Genomic DNA, 20,630 nt, shown 5'->3' on the forward strand with positions numbered 1-20,630 from the left:
GGAGAGACAAATCCAGTGTCTGGAGAGGTGTCCAGGCCACTGGCCTCCCCAAGGTCTCCTGTCCAGTCCATGTTAGACTGGCATTCCCTTGCCAGAGGGTTCTCAGACCCCTCCCAAGTCTCCTCTTCCCCCATCTCCTGAGATTCAGGGTCGTAAGAGAATGAGGACGGTTCATAGAAACTAAAAGCTCCAAACGGCGTCGAGATCGACGCCGATAGGCATCGTCCCGACGTCGGAACCGACTGAGAGGAGGCATCGGGGACGGCGCCGCCCGAGGACGACGCCGGAGGGGACACCACACGGACCGACGCCGGGGGGGTCGTAAGGTCCACCGGTGACGATCCATCGCCCGAGGAGGGTCCAGCGGCGCTCTGCGGCGCCGGGCCCGAAGGCGCCAACGACGCCGGGGCCGCTGTACCCTGCGGCGCCAGGCCCGAGGGCACCGGCGGTGTCGGGATCGTGGGGCCCGAAGGCGCCGGGCCCGAAGGCGCCGGCGGCGCGGAGGCCGAAGAACCCGACGGCGTCGGGGTCGTAGCCCCTGACCCACTAGGGCCCCCAGACGGGTTCGCTGGGCCAGAAGGCGCCGCGGAACACGTCGGAGGAGAAAGGGACCTCATGGCCAGGAGGAAGCGCTCAATCTCCTCCGGCGTCGCATTCAGCCAAGGGAACGGGGGGTATGGGGCCGAACGCGCCGCCCGCGACTCCCGAGGAGCCGCGTGGGCGGTGTCACCCGAACCCCCGGCCGCATCGCTCGAGCGTTGGGGGGAGTCGGAAGAGCGATGATGTCTCTTCGACTTCTTATGCTTCTTACCTGACGACTTGGACCCGGAGGAGTGGCGCCGACTCCCGGAGCTGTGACGGCTCCGTCCCCGCGACCTGTCCCTCGATCTCCCATGGGACCGGGACCGGGACCTCACACAGCGCGGGGCCGACTGGCGGATTTCGAGTCGCCTGCGGGACCGCTCCCGCCTGGCCTTCCTCGAAAGGGCCCGACAGTCGGAGCAGGCCTCGTCGTCATGGTCGACGCCCAAACACATCAGGCACAGGCGGTGGGGATCCGTGACCGACATGGTACGGTCGCACTCGTCGCAATGCTTGAATCCGGGCATCCCTAACGGCACCGTCGGAGTCGTAAAGACTTCGAAATGGATCAAAAGATCACAAAAGTTTAGTCAAAAAGTGACTAGGGAACTGCTCTTTCCAGATCTGCGCTGGCTGGCGCGGAAAAAAGAAGAACTGACGTCAGCACGCGGAGGCGGCGTCTAAGTACTCCGAAGACGTCATCACGGCGCCCACGACGCCGACGACGGACGCGGAGCCGCAGACGACGCCTACCGACGCGCAAGGGTACTGCTACGCAAAACTTTCCGGATCCAGTCTGACGCCTGGGGTTTATTCTAAGGTAAGGAATCTATCACTAACGTGTCTCTTTCAGATTGCATTTTACATTGTATTGTATCGTATATAAACCTGTGCGCCACGGAGTTAAGTGGCAGTCTCTTTTGAATCTCGTTGTACTGATGACTTCTAAGACCACTGTACTAGCTGCAGCTAATAAATACCATCTTCTACGCCAGACGAAGAGTCTGTGTCTCTGTTTTTGACAAGGCAGGTGAACCCAGGGGATTTAGGCGTACCCTGCGCCGCCGAGCCTTAAGGCTGCGGTTCTCCATTCTTAGAGCCACCACATGTAGTCTCTGCTCCGGTTGGTATGGATACCAGCTCCTCCGCCAACACTCAGGCTTTGGATATCGCACAGGCTGCCCCGGCATCTGCTGCAGGCAGTACATAACTTCACCTGTGCTCAATTGACATTCTTTTTACGAGGTGTTACAGGGATTGTCAGCTGCGTATTCAGTCAGCAGCAATGTTGCGTCTACCAGCAAGGACATATCAACATTTGGCCTGTAACAAACGAGGAAGAGTATGCCTTTCACTTTTAAACAAAATTCCAAATTGACACCTTTTGACCTGCTTGGCTTATAGATGCTTGTAGTTGTTTGGACTATATAAACAGACACTTTAGAGCCAGTGCTTGAGTGATTTTTCTCTTAAGAAAACTTTTTAAAGGGTTTTTTATTGCTTTTTAACTTCTCTTACAATATTTTTATTATTAGTTGTGTACAAACCTCTAGACGCCTTGGTAGTAAGCTAGAATTTAGTAATGTTATCCAGTCGGATGAGGAGTGGATGTTATATTTCATATAGGTACCCCGATATAGGTCTGGGTAACATCATAACCCTTCACCTACTTTCTCTCCTTTACAACATACATAACGGATTTGAAGGACTGACCTTTTACCTAGTTAGAATACTACACACAGTACCTAGGGTTTTTCCCTGAACACTGGCCACATAAATTATGCATGAGGATTCTTAGTTTCTTGGAAACACAGCAGGACCATCATCTTCAGCATAATAACTATGTATTAAGTTCAGCCACAACATCATCCTAAGTCAAGTCAAGTCAAGTCAAATGATTTATATAGCGCGCTACATACCCAGCGGGTCTCAAGGCGCTTGGGGAAGGGTGGCACACTGGCACAGGAAGGTAGAACCTCGGGGGATACCTTAAGGCATTGGGTACTCACAATCTTTTTCTAGGGGGCCAAAATTGCAGTCTGGATTGTGGCAGAGGGCCGCACAGATGGGCCTGAGTGATGGGGGTGGGGTCGTTTGGAGGGGAGGGGTCAGTAGGGGCGGGGCTACTGGGGTAAAAAAACCTTTTCAAAGTTTTACTAGACAACGCTGTATTTCGAAATGTGATGTGGAGAAGTGTGGCTCAATGATTAGAGCGGCAGACCCTGATGCGGAGGTCTAGCCCGGGACTAGGGTTCAATTCCCCGCCTCGGCGGGTCTTGGGCTCAAAATTCAACGGACCTGATAATTTTCGCCTCGGTGCCTATTCCAATCATGGAGTCCCACTCTGCAACTCTGGGCAATAGCTTGCTTAATCTCCACAACGGCCCCACAACGCTAAGGATGCCTGGCCTCCACCTTGGTGGTGCCCAGGAGTGGACGCCTCACAGGAAAAGTCAGGATGGGTTCCACAGCAGTATTCGCACAAGAACCTCGAGACCCTTGCGGGTGAGTAGTGCACTATACAAGTTTTAATTTACATTTCAATTTACATATATGTATGTACAACGAATAAATACTGTGAATATTTTTATTTTTACTAGGATCTGTGTGTTTTTGACCATAGTTTCCCATCTTTGCCTTGTTTTGACACGCACCCAGTTCCCTGCTATTAGGCCCTCAGTTGCGCAGACACTTGGACACACCTTTGATATGTCTCTCAGAAGACACAACTCATACCCCTATGCCTCTTAAAGTCGCCTGAACTGTTACTGGCCCTGTTGAGAGTTTACAGTACCAAGCCCCAAGATCATCCAGCAAAACTCAGAAGTGTACATGCAAAGTACATTGACAGAGGTAGGTTTCCTGTCCTCTGTCCTTCTCGCTGTACAAACCCCAGCTCATGAAACTTACCACACACATGTAACCCCAGGCAAGACAAGCATCAGTGACAGCAGGCTGCCATATTCTTAATGGACCTAGACAGTACATGCATAAGTGGTCTCAAGCTGTCATGTGCATGAATGGGGAACACATAATACATGCATTCATTTACTCAGGCTGTAATGCGCATTTACAATGGGTCATAATAATGCATGTATCAGGCAGTATGTCTACTACTAATCTTCCCTGATCCTCACACTCAATGACTCATCTCCTAGGGTCCGCTCCTGAGCGCTACACTCAATGACTGCCCCTAGGGCCTGCTGTGATTCTAGGCTTTCACTCTGAGCCTGAGCTCTAACTCTGACCCTGCCATATGACTGTTTCATGCTTGCCATATTCCTCTACTTTACCCCCTCATCCTACTTCTAATAACCACTTTGGCCTTAATAATTATCTTTTTTCCTGACCCATCGTGCAGCCTGGCACTCTGTCACACCTTTACTCTTCTCCTATTGTTTTATCCTCAATGTACACCAATCATTACACCTCTCCCCCTACCCTTGGTTCTTTCATTGCCTCATAAATGGCTCTCACACTGCCCCTATCCTCGCTTTCTTTACTATCATCTCAATCTTCTCCCAGTACCTCTTTGCTCAGCTCATAAGCTTCCTCTGTCTCACCCTCCAACCTCATGATTCCACCCCTATTCACTCTGCTTATACTCATTTCCCGGCCCTTCTGCTCATATCCTGTCATTTTGCACCTACTGTGACTCCAACGTCTCAAATTGTATTCACTCTCTCCAAACCTTGACTTTTTAATGCTGCTCCTGCTCTCCCAGCATCACACTCTACCCCTATCTGGTCACACCTTTTTAGCTCCACACTTGTCTATTTTTTTCAGTATCATTTCTCCCCCTCTCATACCCTATTAAACTGCCTACCCTCTCATTGTGCCGTAAAACATCATCCTACGCCTAACCTCTAATTGCACGCTAACGCACCACTCTCTGCCTACCCTCTTGATGTGCCCCATTGCGTCACATGGCTCCTACCCACTCATTGTGCCTGTAAACCTTCGCTCTACAGAGAGTTTACTCTACTGATAAGCCAGTCCCTTTGTCTTTCCTGCAGTTCTGCTTTACACATTCACTTCACTGCTTCTCTTCACTCTGCTCGTAGCTGTTGCTTCCATTATTGTGGTGTAATCCTCACTATTTCCTTGCCCATGTCCCTGACTTAGCATTCATCTTCCATATACATTGCTCAATATAGTCCTTACGTGTAAAACAGCTCACTCTTCCTGTACTTACTCTGCTCCTGCCCCCTCAAAGTCCTCATAACCTGCAATACCCTTACTCTGCGCTCATATTTCACATTGCTCCTACTCACTCACTCTCTTCTGTGAATTCCTAACCTTTCCATACCTCCTCACTGCGCTTCTCGTTCTGCTTTACTCATACGGAGTCTGCCAGTCCCTTTGGTTTTCCCTTCTCTGCCCCTTCCATCTAACGTTTCATTCTATCTTATTGGTAATTTCTTGAATAAAATTGATCTTGAAAATCAGAATCTTCAAATTGGTTAACGTTTATGAATTATACATAGAAGCCTACTGGTCAAGTTTTCAAGCTGTGCAAATAGGGGACGGACCCCAGAGGGGAACGCTTCATGAAGCTGGGATTTTAATGATCCCGTCGGGCTGCTTCATGGCACATAACTTTGTATATAAACTGCATCTCCCACAATTGCACCTGTAAACTTTCCGTAGCACATAACAGCCTGTAGCATCCCATGTCCCTAAAATGAAGCCATGCCATAAAACAAAAGGCTAGACGCTGTCCACGGAGCCACATGAGGACATTGCTGGATCTTTATTTCATTTATTCTGTTTACACCACGTTAGTCCGGGCTCCGTTGTAACCCTTACCCGGGGCCTTTAAAACATACATTTCACTACAGAGACAGCTCTGTTTTAGCAGCGCCAATTGAGAGATTAAAGAGGAAACACTGAGCAGCACGTACAGGCACCGCATCCAATATACTCAATAACAGGGTGAACAAGTGATACCCTAGAGGCAGGTGAGGGCAGGGGGCTACGTGTGAGAATGCGAGCCACTGGTTGTCATTGCATGCCCGTTTCATGCTTTTCCCAGCAAATGCGGCCCCCGAGGACTAACAACCGCCAGACAAGTGGATTACAACCAGAAGAAATGGTGATGATTCCGTGCCTGATGATTTCCTCGGGGGCCGCATGGAATGCCGTGGCGGGCCGCAATTGGCCCGCGGGCCGTACTTTGAGTACCACCGCCTTAAGGTATATAAACATCACATCTTGCTGAAATAGTCAGAGGAGTTCAGGACTTACTGGCCGACACACTGAAGCAAGACGCTGAGGTTCCTGCAACCAGATGCTCCAGCTTGCAGTGCTCTGTCATCCCTTGAGGGGTGTTCAGCTTGAGTCCAGAACGGGGTACGGAGTCTATTGCCATGTATTTTATATACTTGCCAGTATTTATGATTTTAGCAAAATGGTAGAGACCTACCATCTGTTTACTTTCTTAGTGCTTCTACTCATTTATCTATTCTACGATCTACTGGTGATTTCAGTACACTTATTTTACACTAGAATAATGACTGTTCAATAAATGCTTATTGAAAATGTCCCAACCATTTATTCTGTGTATCTCTCTGAGAAAAAGTGAGCACGAGTGACTAAGCGAAACGTAAGTTACTGTTTCCACAGTCCTGAGGGATCAGGGTTGTCAAGTTTGATAGTTGCCAAAACCTATTCTCTCCTTGGTAAAAGAAGGTTATAGTAGCATTGTGAGCTAGCTGGTACACAGGCTAACTTACCTGGTGGGGGTGTCTGGAATCAGTCTGGACACCAGTCCCGCAGTGCATGTTGTCTAAACGTGCAGATTCTATAAAGGTTTTATAGGAACTACACAACACCATGGTTGAAGTTGCAACATCATTACCGAGGACCCACTGAGAGATACTGTTTTCTTAAAACATTTCTACATTCAGTTGAATTCCTGAAAAAACGTCAAAGATAAATATATGCAGGAATAGATTGCCATTATAAATGTGAACTTGTACGCGTGTTGTCATGTGAGAGACATGTTGAACACACTAGGAAAAGCTGGTGCCAGGACAGAGGGGAAAGAACACCGAGATAGGGGCCATGAAACACTGGAAGGTAGGTCTTAAACTTGTAAGTAATTAGCTGATCAATCACATTGTAGCTTAGATATTGTTCCTAGGTCATTACCTGCATATCTTGTGATATGAAGACTTTTCCTAAACAAACCAAGAAAAATAATACTGCAAAGAGTACATGATCAGGAGGATCCAGCTGATATAGAGATGCTGCCAATGACACAACCTAAAAGAATAGTAAAAAGAAAAAAGAGAAATAGTTACTTTTCTGAAAAGCATTAGGTTACTTCCATAAAACATAATCAGTATGAAAGTGTTGGACTACATCATAATATTGTCACTGAAGGAACAGTGAACAGCTCTGCCTATGTACCAGATGCCATAATACTAAATAGGTGAAACTCTGATTTTTGTTTTAAACCTGGACGCCAATACAAGGCATATTTAATTTTGATAAAAGACAGTCAATTAAACCCCCATTGCACAAGTTACTTTCCTTCGGTAACGCCTTATCTGGAACAGACATATTCTAGCCGCAGATTTCTCAACTTAGAATAGATACTCCAGCAATACTATCCTTGGAGGGACAACAGTCAAATTAGACCAGCAGGTTCTGCAGGCCGGAGAGGCCATAAAGGTCATCCCTGCGTGCTTGACTGTCCAGGCAGTAGTGCTTAGTAGGTAAACAAATGGAGAGAGTGAGGATTATGCCGGGGTACGTCCCTCTCCCTAAAGGTAAAGTACAAACAAAGTGGACGAACCCACTAGCAAAGGCGACTCACTCGTATTTTGGTTTGGATGAGTGCCAGAAAACCATTAGGTTTATTAAAAGAACTCTTACCCACCAACCTAGTTGGTGGCATGCTTCATCATTGGGGTCCCAACTGGGTAGCCGAATGTCACCCAGTTGTGCTACAATGCCTGATTACAGCGGAGCTGGTTTTGAGTATTTGTGAAGGAAGTGGTGCAGTTAAAATGATCTCTGGGAGTCCTTCCTAAATAAACTTTATTCTTAGCGGCCCAGCATACAGTTAAAGTGGGATTGTTGTTCATACACATATTTAGTGAAGATTCCAATAATGGAGAATTAGGATTACAAGTCAGAAAACGAGTCACTTACCTGTAACTTCAGTTATCCAGTATTGGTATCTTTCATAGATTCACATGCTTAAAATCCTCCCCGCCGATGAGGTGGAAGTCTCACGGTACAATAAAACATATACATTACAGTCATAATAACATTATACAATAGGCTACTATGGACAGCAAAGTCACTACATTAGCCTATCTTAGTCCTTTTGCAAAAAGAACCAAACTTGGAACACAGCCAATCAGGTTGCAGCACCCTCTTAGAACCTTCCACAGAGAGAGGCAAACCCTCAGATTTTCGTAGCACAAGTGACAGTAAGTATGCCATAATGATAAGGTAAAGACAAAGAAGGGTAGGAGACCCAACATACCCTTTCGGGCTTGGGCAATTACTAGCAATATAGTTTGGGAATGCCGGCAAGGGATTTCCAGATTCAGACTTGTATCTTAATTTCAAACAGTAGTCTGTTCAATCAAATTGGTATCCGATATGGTTAAAATCAAACTATTTAACAATCAATTAAACAAGGAGACCATTCAAACGATATAGTCTGAGTAAAGATGAAAAACACAGGATAGTCTTTTTTGAAAAAATATTTCTTGTTTATATCAATCGTAAATTTATAGGGTACATATCAACAGTTCACGTTGATTGCAAAGCTTACAAATGAAAAAGGAATTTCTCAATTCTTCCTACAATTCATCTGATAAACAAGTCCAATCCAATAATAAAAACAGTGACACCTATTTTTTCTTAAATTAAAAGTCACTTATATAATTAATAACAGATGGAGAAATGGACTCTGTAGTCGACGATTCGGTCTTCAATTGTAATACTCCTTCATACCTTCTTCAAGACAACACAGTGTGCATGTGGCTGTGACCCCTAAAAACAACATAATGTAATGTATTACTTTTATGTCTATAGAATTTCAAATCTTTACAAAAATTACAGATTACCCGTGTATAATAAACAACAACTGATTTTATCAATAATATCATGTTCTTACATAAACTTAATCAATGTGGTATACCAGGAGTTCCATTTCCCTGGATTTTGCAGAAAACAAATCTATTCACATTTATCACATTTATTTATTTATCATTATTTGCAGTATATTAAATAAATTATATGGTCAGAGGACACTCTGTAGCAGTTCTGGTTATTGTCTGGAATGGGAAATAGGCATATCAGATACCTAAGCTAGATCCTTAACTTTAAGTGAAAATTGACGATGGTGTTGGTTTGAGACATTTACCTTATTTTTTTCTGTCTTTTCTGCAGGCGTATACCGATTTTGTGGAGGGATGCCTGGCTGCCAGAATCACATTACAAACTTCAGGAGGCAAGTCAAATGACCTCAACTGCAGCTGCTTAATCTCCACGCATGTTAGTGGAGACTGGACAGGTTCGGGTGGAGGACCGTCCACTGCTGCTGCGACAGAAGGTCCTCCTGAAGGGGCAGACGAATCGGGGGATCGACAGACATGCTGAGTAGATCGGGATACCAGTATCTTCGTGCCCAGTCCGGAGCCACAAGGATGACTTGGGCCCGGTCGCACCTGATCTTCTTCAGCACTCTGGGCAGAAGTGGTATAGGCGGAAAGGCGTACAACAGACCGCAACTCCACTTGCGACGAAAAGCATCTCATAGCGAGTGTCACCTTGGAAATGCCCAAACGCAGAACTGATGACATTGCGCGTTCTCTTCTGTGGAGAATAGATCTAACCAAGGCTCTCCCCACTGCTGAAAGAGGCCTTGCGCCACGTCCGAGTTCAGACGCCATTCGTGATCCATCATGCGCCGACGGCTGAGTTCGTCCGCCCTGGCGTTCAGGGAACCTGCCAGGTGTTGAACCACCAGGGTCACGCCCTGATGTTCCAGCCACTGCCAGAGGCGCAGAGCCTCCTTGGCATAGGGTCCACGATGCCACCCGCCCTGTTTGTGTCAATACCACATGGCGGTGGTGTTGTCCGTAAACACCTGCACTACACTCCCCCGGACAGAGGGGAGGAATGCCTTCAGTGCAAGGCGATCCGCCCGCAGCTCCAGAAGGTTGATGTGGAGCCGGGACTCCGCCGGAGACCAGAGCCTCTGATCTCCGCCTCTCCCATGTGGCCCCCCAGCCCTGGAGGAACGCGTCCGTCACAATTACGTGCTCCGGTTGGGGTTGGGAGAAGGATCTGCCTCTGACCCAATCGCGGTCTGTGAGCCACCACTGCAACTGTCTTGCAGTGCCCTCCAAGATCAAGATATGGTCAGACAAGTTACCCTGATGCTGGGCCCACTGAAACTTCAGGTCCCACTGCAGAGCCCGCATCCACCACCTGGCGTGATGCACCATAAGGATGCAGGAGGCCATCAGCCCCAGAAGCCGCAGCGTCAACCTGACCGAGACTCGGGATAAAGGCTGAAAGATCAGAATCAGAGCCTGAATATCCCGAACCCGCTGTTCGGGAGGATAACCCCGAAACTGTGCCGAGTCTAGAACCGCTCTGATGAAGAGGAGCTTCTGAGAGGGACACAGGTGTGACTTCGGCACATTGATGGAGAACCCCAACAGGTGCAGGAGGTCGGCCGTAGTCTGGAGGTGGCTGACGACTGTCTGGGGCGAGCCCGCCTTCAACAACCAGTCGTCGAGGTAGGGGAAGACTGAAACCCCTAACCTGCGCAGATTAGCTGCGACATCCGCCATCACTTTCGTGAACACCCGTGGGGCGCTGGTAAGGCCGAAGGGGAGCACGGTAAACTGAAAGTGCTTGTGGCCTACCGTGAACCGCAGGAAGCGCGGGTGGGCCGGCAGGACGGGGATGTGAAAATAAGCGTCCTGCAAGTCCAACGCTACCATCCAATCTCTCGGGTCCAGGGCAGCTAAGACCTGAGCCAGTGTCAGCATCTTGAACTTCTCTCCTATCGGAGGAAGCCGTTGACATTCCGCAGGTCCAAGATAGGGCGTAGGCCCCCTTTGCCCTTCTTGGGAGCCAGAAAGAAGTGAGAGTAACAACCACACCCTACTTCTGGCCCAGGAACGCGCTCGATGGCCCCCTTGGCCAAGAGGGCCGTAACTTCCTCTCGCAGAAGATTCAAGTGATCCCCCGACACGCGGTGGCATGGCTGGAGGGGTCACCTCGAAGGGGAGGGAGTAGCCCCTTCGGAAGATTTGCAGCACCCACCTGTCCGATGTGATGTTGCGCCAGTGGAGGAGGTGATGACGAACCCTGCCCCCCACTGGTGTCAAGTGGGCCTGAAAGCTCTGACTAGGAGGGCTTTGAGGCGGATGTTGCGGGGGTGGATGTGGACTGGACGCGCCGTTGTCCCCGGGCACCGCCACGGCGGTTACCACGTCCACCATCGCACTGGATGTTAGTCTGCAGCCCGTGGCTGGCAGGATGTGTGGGGGCACCCCTTCCTTGGACACAAAAGGAGCAAAAGGCAGCAGTTTGCTGGCACGAGCCGACAGGCCCAAGGACGTGTCCGTAGCCCTAGAGTCCTTAAAGCGCTCAAGCGCACTGTCTGCCTTGTTGCCAAAGAGGCGACGGCCATCAAACAGCATATCCATAAGGGTGTTTTGGACATCAGCCGAAAAGTTGGCGGACCTCAGCCAGGTGTGGCAACGAATCGCCACCGTCGTTGCCATCGCTCTGCCCAGCGAGTCCGTTGTATCCAGCCCACACCGGATGGAATACCGTGCCGCATCTCGACCCTCCGACAGGGCTTGGGCGAGTTTAGTCCGGGCCTCCTCCGGACATTGTGGCAGCACGTCCGCGGCCGTGTCCCACAGAGAGTGGGTATAACGGCCCAAGAGGCAGCGGTGTTAACTGCCCGCAACCGCAAACTCAGTGAGTAGAACATCTTCTTACCATACTGTTCGTACCTCTTGGATTCCTGATCGGGGAGAGCCGTCGGGAAAACGGTCTGGGAGTTAGAGGCCTTTATGACCAGGCTCTCGGGGGTGGGGTCGGTGGACAGGAAGCAAGGGTCGCCCGGAGCCGGGCTGTGTCGTCTTGCCACGTTCCTATCTACAGGGGGACCTGTAGCAGGCCTGGACCAGATGCCCAGAAGAACGTCAGACCAGGCCTCATTAAACGGCAACCGAGGCTCCGGAGCTTGCTTGGGGTTTAAGGACCTCAGTGAGGAGGTTCGTCTTCACGGCCGCGACGGGGAGTTCAAGGGATAAGGCCTTGGCCGCCCGCGTCAACACCACACTTTAGGCAGCCCCCTCCTCCGAAGCCACAGTAGGAGGGGAGACAAAACCAGTCTCTGGCGAAGTGCCCAAACCACTGGCATCCCCTATGTTGGACAGGCCACATGAAGGGCCGCTCTCCCCCGGCCCAACCAGGCCTGAGTCCAGTCACGCAAGTACCACACACCACCATTGCACGTCCTCCGTCCCCTCAGGGACCCCTGCCCTCGAGCATGTTGACCTCGTGGGTCCGATCCACTGCCGGCCCGCGCGCCCAGCCTGGGGCGCCATCTTGGACACTCCACCACGAGGCCGCCTGGCCCCCGATCGACCTCAACCCTGGGCCTGGCCCGGCCTCAGACATTCCGGCACCACCCTCCACCCAGGAGGTGAGCGGGCTACTTGGCAAGTCAATGGGAGAAAGAGGTGCAGATGGCTCTCCCCCGCCAAGTGCCGCTCGCCCATCGCCTCCCCGGGCGCTGGCTCCACCCCCCTGCTGGGTGTCTGGACTCCCTCATCCCGGACCTCCCGACCTCCAAGTGCGAGGGTCCGGACATCAAAGCACGCCAGCCCTATAACTGGGGCAGCTCCAGAGCAGGAAGGCAGTTGTATCTTGGAGTCGAGAGACGTAAAGAGGAACTCATCCTGGACGGACTACTGGCGCTGCCGTAGCTCTGTCCTGTGCACCATCGTCCTGCCTGTTGGCGCTGCCACAGCCTTCGCACCCTTCAAATCCTTCATCGTCGTCGGGACCTGCTGGCGTGGCCGCGGACCGTTGTAACCGTCATCTTCACCGGGACCTGCAGGCTCCGCCGCGGACCGTCGTCTTTCCTTCGTCCATCTCGGGACCTGCCTGGCTCCGCCGCGGCCCGATCATCTAAGAACGCCGAGCTCGAGGATTGAGAGCTATTTTCCACTCATTGGTAACAAAGACTGTCCCGCTACCCCCTTTCCTAAGCCAGAGACTGGAACCGAGGGGACCCCTGAGTCCAGACCTCCTTGTATCATATCATCGTAACCTGAAGAATTGCATATAAAGTCTCGTTAACCTTCAATCTTGTGTGGTGTCCGTCTGTGGGGGGGAAGTTACTTGTCTGTACAGTCGTTGGAGACGGCTCTCCCCGGAGACCTCTCCCCGTAATCTCGGCCGACCCTCCCGGTCCGTCTAACATTGGTGGCCAGCGGCGCGATTCGAATCACCGCATAACGTACAGAGAGTAGCTCACCCCAAGACGAAATCACAATGACAACTAAAGAAAGCGGATCAACCGAGAAGTTCCAAATGGAGAAACTGGAGGAGTACAGCCATCGTGAACTAAAACAATTCTGCATCGAACTGGGTATCGCTACCACCGGACTAAGCACCAAAGACGATTTCAAGCATGCCCTAGAATCTTGGGCAGAGACCGGGGCTGCCGGAACCCCCGATCAAAGCACCGCAGAAAAAACCACCACGGCCCCTGAAGGGCAAAGAACGGGTCTCTCGCAAGACGAGATCCAGGAAAGAGAAAGAACCCGACTACACGAGCTGGAAATGGCCCGACTCAAAATGGACATTGAACTCAAGCTGGCCGAACAAAAAATCAACTTAGAGCACCTGCGTCTCCGAGAAGAAAGAGAGGAGAAACAGAGACAAAGGGAGCTCGAGGAAAAGAAACTGGCGTACGAACACGAACGGAACCTAGCCGAGATCAACCTGCGCAAGCAGAATAAAGAAGCAGGGGTGCCCGAGCGACCCCACACCCCAGGGGGCACAGAGAAAAAGGTACACATCCCCAAGGATGTTGTCCGAGAATATTTCCGAGAGGACGACATCCAGCAATGGTTTAAGGCCTATGAAATCGCTATGACTGCACACCGGATCGATAGAAGCGATTGGGGAGCCGCCCGGTCCGTCTAACACCCTAGCTCACCTGCCCAGTCCTGATAAGACTGGCACTCACGTGCCAGAGGGTCCTCAGACCCCTCCCAATCCGCCTCGCCACCCATCTCCTGGTACTCAGGATAAAATGATGAGGCCAGATCATAGAAGAAAAAGTCTTCTCTCGACGTCTAATTCGGCGTTGATCAGCGCCGCTCCGGCGTCGGAACCGGGTCAAGGGGGCGACCGGGGACAATGACGTCCGTGGACGGCGGCGACACCCTAGGGGCTGGCGCCGGCGAGGTCGTAAGGTCGACCGGCGACGACTCAGATCCGGAACCGGATCCAGTGGGGCCCTGCGGCGTCAGGACCGAAGTCGCCGATGGCACCGGGGCTGAAGCACCCGACGGCGCAGGGGCCAAAGCACCCAGCCCGCTTGGTCTCCCAGTCGGGACCGCTTGGCCCGAAGGCGCTACGGAACCCGTCGGAGGAGTGAGCAGCCTCATGGCCTTGAAGAAGGCGTCAATCTCCTCTGGCGTCGCATTCTGCCCAGGGACCGGCGGGTATGGAGCAGGCTGCAACGCCTGCGGCTCAGGCAGAGCCACGTGGGCGGTGTCACCCGAACCCCCGGCCGTGTCGGGCGAGCGTCGGGGGGAGTCGGAAGAGCGATGTTGCTTCTTCGACTTCTTGTGCCTCTTACCTGAGGACTTGGAGCTCAGGGAGTGGTGTCGACTCTCCGAACCGTGGTGACTCTGGCCCCGCGACCAGTCCCTCGACCTCGTTCCGGACCGGGACCTCGAACGGCGTGGAGCCGACTGCCGGAGCTCGAGGCGCTTGCGGGACCGCTCCCGCCTAGCCTTCGATGTCAAGGCCCGGCAGTCGGGGCACAACTTGTCATCGTGGTCGGGCCCCAGGCAATGTAGACACCGGCGATGGGGGTCGGTAACCGACATCAGTCGGTTGCAGTCGACGCAGGGCTTGAACCTGGGCATCCCTACCCGCACCGTAAGGAGTCGTTCGACTTCGAAGAAAGATCAAAAATGATCGAAAAAGTTTAGTCAAAAATTGACTAAGGGTACCACTTTTTCCGGATCGGCGCTTGCGGAAAAAAGAAGAACAGACGTCAGCGTGCGAGGACGGTGTCTAAGTACTCTGGCGACGTCATCCCGGCGCGAACGACACCGGCGACGGACGCGGAGCCGCAGACGACGCCTACCGACGCGCAAGGGTACTGCTACGCAAAAGTTTCCGAATCCAGTCTGACGCCTGGGGATATACTAAGGTAAGGAATCTAATACTAACCTGTTTCTTTCAGATAGTAATACATTATGTTGTTTTTAGGGGTCACTGCCACATGCACACTGTGTTGTCCTGAAGAAGGTCTGAAGGATTAATACAATCGAAGACCGAAACGTCGACTACAGAGTCCATTTCTCCATCTGTTATTAATTATATAAGAGACCTTTAATTTAAGAAAAAATAGGTGTCTCTTACTGTTTTTATTATTGGATTTGACTTGTTTCTCAGATGAATTGTAGGAAGAATTGAGAAATTCCTTTTTCATTTGTAAGCATTGCAATCAACGTGAACGGTTGATATGTACCCTATCAATTAAGGATTGACATAAACAAGAAATATTTTTTCAAAAAAGACTATCCCGTGTTTTTCATCTTTACTCAGACTATATCATTTGAATGGTCTCCTTGTCTAATTGATTGTTAGATAGTTTGATTTTAACCATATCATATACCAATTTGATTGAACAGACTACTGTTTGAAATTAAGATACAAGTATGAATCTGGAAATTACCGGCATTACCAAACTCTATAATAATAAGGTAAGCCTCTCCGGGGAGGAGGGTGGGTCGCATGTGAATCTATGAAAGATACCAATACTGGATAACTGAATTTACAAGTAAGTACCTTGTTTTCCTATCCAGTATTGGGGTATCTTTCATAGATTCACATGCTTAGAATCAGAATAGCTAGCAGTAAACAATACTTAGGTGGATGGTGGGTATAATAAGAAAACATAATAAATACCATGCACATCCAATACAATAATGTAGAAACATTTCAACCCTAATAAAGGGCAATTCATAAACGTATGCATCAAATAAGTATATGCAATAATGAACATGTCAATCGTAAATCTAGTATCCTCTTCAAGTTCAAGTTCAATATTGCTTTATTCGATTTTGGTTGTAAACCATAAAAGCATACATTACAAATATACATGTTTCATAAATACAAATTATCAATTAAACATTATTTATACATTTAAAATACATTATTTACAAGCTAAAAAAATATAATTTGATTGGCAACCTGCAAATTGAACTTAGATATCTAAGCATTATTTGTTAAGTCTATAAAATTAGGGTTTCAGTTTGTTCTAGTGATTGCTCAAGGGTTAAGCGATGGCGAACAACAGATTTAAGAAAGTTTGCCACTAGGAACACCAAACGTTCACCTTGTAGCAATTGTAAAAACAACAATGCTGGACGATATTGTTTAAAACCAGTAGTCCTTAGAAAAGGTACAAGCCATTTTTTTCTAATATCCTCTTATTATAGAGGCTTACCTTATGAAAAAGGTTTCGTAACACTGCTTGACCAACAGCTGACTCAGCCTCTGTTGCCACATCTAGGCAATAATGCCTTGTAAACATGTGTACACTTTTCGAGGTTGCCGCACAGTAAATCTTCTCCAATGACACACCGGCAAAAAGCGCAGTAGACGATGATACTGCCCTAGTAGAGTGAGCCTTAGGTTTGTTCGACAACGGGTGTCCAGCCTTGCAATGGCAGAATTGGATAGTAGATGCAATGCACCTTGAGTTAGTGGACTTCGTTACTGCTGATTCCGGCTTTTGACCACCATAGGAAATGAATAATTGGTCTGATTTTCTGATGGAAACAGTATGTGAAATGTAGAGCTTCAAGCATCTCTTGACATCCAAGGTATGTAAAGATTTCTCCGCCGAGGAAGACGGCTCAGGAAAGAAAGTGCATAATATAACAGGCTCATTGAGATGGAATGAATAAAGAACCTTAGGTATGAATGTGGGATTAGCTCTAAGAAGTACATAGTCATTGCTAAATTTCAAATACGGGTGACTGATAGTGAAAGCCTGTATTTCACTTACTCTCCGAGAAGAGGTGAAAGCCAATAGGAGAGCTGTCTTCCATGAGCGATACTTTAAATCTGTTTTGTGAATGGGTTCAAATTGATGCTTCATTAGCTGTTGCAGTATTAAATTCAGCCTCCATTCTGGAGGAGGAGCCTTAATAGGTGGAAAAGTTCTGAAAAGCCCCTTCAGGAACTGTTTAATGAGACGATTATTACAAAGGGATGCTGCCCCTGAAGATCGCCTGTAGGTAGAAATGGCAGCTAGATGTAGTTTAACAGAAGCAAACGTGAGACCGGATTAAGACAATGACAATAGATAAGGCAGAATCTTATCCGGAGAACATTTCAGAGGATGTATATTCTTGCTGCTGCACCAGTAACAGAATCTTTTCAATTTTAACGCATAAGTCCTCAATGCAGAAGGAGCTCTCTCTCTAGCAAGAATATCTCTGCAGTCTTGAGGTAAATCTATCTCCTTGAACTCCGTGAATCCAGAAACCATGCATGAAGTTGCAGCTGAACTGGACGAGGATGAATAATCTGGCCTCTGCACATTGACAATAGGTTCGGGATTGCTGGAAGACAGAACGGTTTGCATTTGGATAGAAGGAGAAGTTCTGTGAACCAGTGCTGACATGGCCATTTCGGTGCAATTAGAATCATGCAGTATGGTTCCATCTTGATCTTGCGCAGAAGTCTTGGAATCAGCGGAAAAGGGGGAAATGCGCAAGCAAAAATCCCCGTCCATCTCATCATGAAAGCTTTCCCCCAAGAGCCCTTCTCTGGCTCCCAACTTGCTAAGAATGGGCACTTCCAATTGTTCCTGGAGGCAAAGAGATCCAGATTTGATTTGCCACACTTCTGAAATATATTTTCTACAATTGTTTGATCTAGCTGTCATTCGTGACAGGATTTTGACCTCCTGCTTAGAGTGTCTGCCAACGTGTTGCGGATTCCTGGAAGATGTTCCATCTTGATCTGTATATTGAGAGAGAGAAGCCATTCCCAAATACTTTGAGCCTCTTGAGGCAGAATGTGAGACCGGGTACCCCCTTGCTTATTATTGTCAGTTCTGATCAGAACCGTTGATCCTTGAAGTCTTGGTAGAAAAGACTGCAGTGCCAGGAAAACGGCTTGAAGCTCCAGAAAATTGATGTGCATCTTTGCAATTGCAGCAGACCACTTCCCTCTTATGCAGAGATCCTGAAGATGCACACCCCACCCTTCTAGGGAGGCATCTGTTGTAAGGATGAAATCCGGTGCAGGAGGTTGAAAGGTGAGCCCGACAGACATTTTTGGAACGCCTCCACCAGGAAAGAGTTTCTCTCATAACTGGAGTTATTTGCACTATGTCGTCGAGCGACTCGAAGATTTGGAGCCACTGATTGTCCAGTCCCTCTTGAATTGGTCTCATTCTCAATCTGGTGTGAGGTACTAGCAGAATCGCTGAAAATAGTATCCCCAGAAAAGACTTGATCATTCATACAGAAGCGAAGTTTCTTTTTAGGAGGTCTGACACCAGAGAAACAAGACGAGATTGCCTTTCTTTGGACAAGAATGCTTTGTCTCGGATGATATCCAGCATTGCCCCTAGAAACTGGATCCTTTGGGAAGGATAGAGGACTAACTTTTGGACGTTCAGAGATAGACCTAGAGAGTGAAAAACCTGCAGGCTGTTTGCTGTTGCATGAGAAGCCTGACAAAAAGAAGGAGCCTTTATTAGCCAATCATCCAAATACGGGAATAATTGGATGCCATGCAGTCTGAGATGAGCTGCTACTGGAGCTAGGAATTTGGTAAAGACTCTTGGAGCTGAGCGTAAGCCAAACGGGAGGACTTTGAATTGGAAATGTACACCTGCCACAGTAAATCACAGGAATTTTCGGTGTTTGGGATGGATTGGAATGTGGAAGTATGCATCCTGGAGATCCAACGTTGTCATTGAGTCCGCTTGATCAAAAAGCTTAAGGATTTACTGGAGTGTCACCATGCTGAAGGATTTTTTCTGAAAATATTTGTTCAGCTTCTTAAATCCAGGATTGGTCTCCATTCCCCAGACTTTTTCTTTATTAGAAAAAAGCGAGAATAAAATCCCTTTCCCACTTGAGAGCGAGGCACTTTTTCTATCGCTCCCTTCGAAAGCATGGTTTTTACCTCTTTTCTGAGAAGAGCAAGTTGCAGTGATTTTTTCTTTAGAGGTGGATGGGAGGGGCGGATTGATAAATTCTAGAGTGTGACAAAATTTGAGTATACCCAAAACCCACTTGTCTGTGGTTATTTTCTTCCAATTTTCGAGATGCTGGGATATATTTGGAATTTTGTATACTCCTTGTGGCATATCTGGTGGAGATGTTAGAAGACTGTCACTGTTTCCTAGCAGAGTCTCTGCCTTGAGTTTGGCGTCTTCTGCCTTGTTGTCTGTAAGCAGCCGCTGGGGGGTTCCTATAGAACTGCTGTTGTTGCTGCTGATGGTATCCATATGGACCTCGACCGCCCTGTTGCTATTTTTGATATCCTCCTCGAAAGGAATATGAGCCTCTGCCTCTAGCTCCTCAAAAAGGTGCTTTTCTATATTGTAAGTTACCCAGTGCCCTAGCGGTATCCATATCCTTTTTGATTTCCTGTAATGCCTCATCTATGTGTTTACCAAATAACAAATCTCCATCAAAGGGCCTATCCAGAATCTTTGTTTGGACCTCCGGGCGAAAGTTAGTGGATTTTAACCAACCCTGACGTCTAAGGGTCACTGCTCCAGCAAGTTGGCAAAAACTCAAAGAAGCCATATCCATAGAGATATTAATAATTTCTGAAGCAGCCCTTTCACCTTCCAGAAGAATCTTTCTTGGTTCTTGTTTTTTATCCTCAGGCAGATAATCAAGATAAGGTGAACTGTCTGACCATAATTGGCGGACATATCTGCCTAAAATCCCCAAAGAATTTGTGGCACTAACTGTAGCGCCCACCATGGTAGGAAAGCGTTTACCAATATTGTCTAGGCGCCTCCCATCCTTGTCTGGTGGAGTCATTACTGGGATAGATGGATTTCGAGACTTCCGTTGGGCCGCCTGTGAGATGACGGAGTCTGGTCTAGGGTGCCCAGAGAGGCAGGCAGGAGCATCATCCAGCGCCTTATATTTGTTGTCGATTCTAGGGAGAATTGCTGGAATTGATAAAGGAGTTTTCATTATCTTCGCCCCTTCTTCCCAAATATGATTAATTATCGGAATTGAACGAACCGATTTTCTACTTTGGTCCTTAAAATCATAAAGAAAACACTCCGTCTTCCGTACCAGTATTGGAAGATGGACTCTAGCAGCTGCCCTTTCCATGATAGCGAGAAAACCTCCTATATCCTCAGGAGAGTGAACCGCCAGAGGGACTGGTGAGGCTGGCGTTGGAAATAAATACTCATCCCATTCATTCACAGTTGTGGGTGTGTTTGGTATTTCTCCTTCTTCAGCCACCGTGTCTCCATCATCATCCTGAAGGAAATGAGTAGGCAACGCTACTTGAGGCACTAAGGCAGGGGCAGCAGGACTCGGTACCTGCAAAGCTGTAGGCACAGGGGTTTGTTCAGAAACTGATATTGATGGGAAGCATGCATTATAATCTCTCAACAATGCAGTGAGATCTTGCATCAAAGTAGCAGGCATTTGAACCATAGGTTCTTGATGAAAAGATTCCTGAGGGCCTCTTAAAGATTCGCAGGGTTCATAATATTCTTCATCGTCTTCATCCTC

The 20,630-nt window shown here is 48.6% G+C and overlaps 1 protein-coding gene across 2 annotated transcripts in view; it reads right to left on the reverse strand.

Moving 5' to 3' along the window:
• Positions 1-20,630, reverse strand: part of FIRRM (FIGNL1 interacting regulator of recombination and mitosis) — a 3,285,109-nt gene that overhangs the window by 628,217 nt on the left and 2,636,262 nt on the right. For both annotated transcript variants that reach the window (XM_086964357.1, XM_086964349.1), the window contains one exon: positions 6,736-6,849. In XM_086964357.1, the coding sequence (XP_086820483.1) occupies positions 6,736-6,849 (114 nt within the window). The remainder of the gene's footprint in view (positions 1-6,735; positions 6,850-20,630) is intronic.

Source organism: Lissotriton vulgaris, chromosome 1_1, assembly GCF_964263255.1.
Source record: "Lissotriton vulgaris chromosome 1_1, aLisVul1.2, whole genome shotgun sequence".
NCBI lineage: Eukaryota > Metazoa > Chordata > Amphibia > Caudata > Salamandridae > Lissotriton > Lissotriton vulgaris.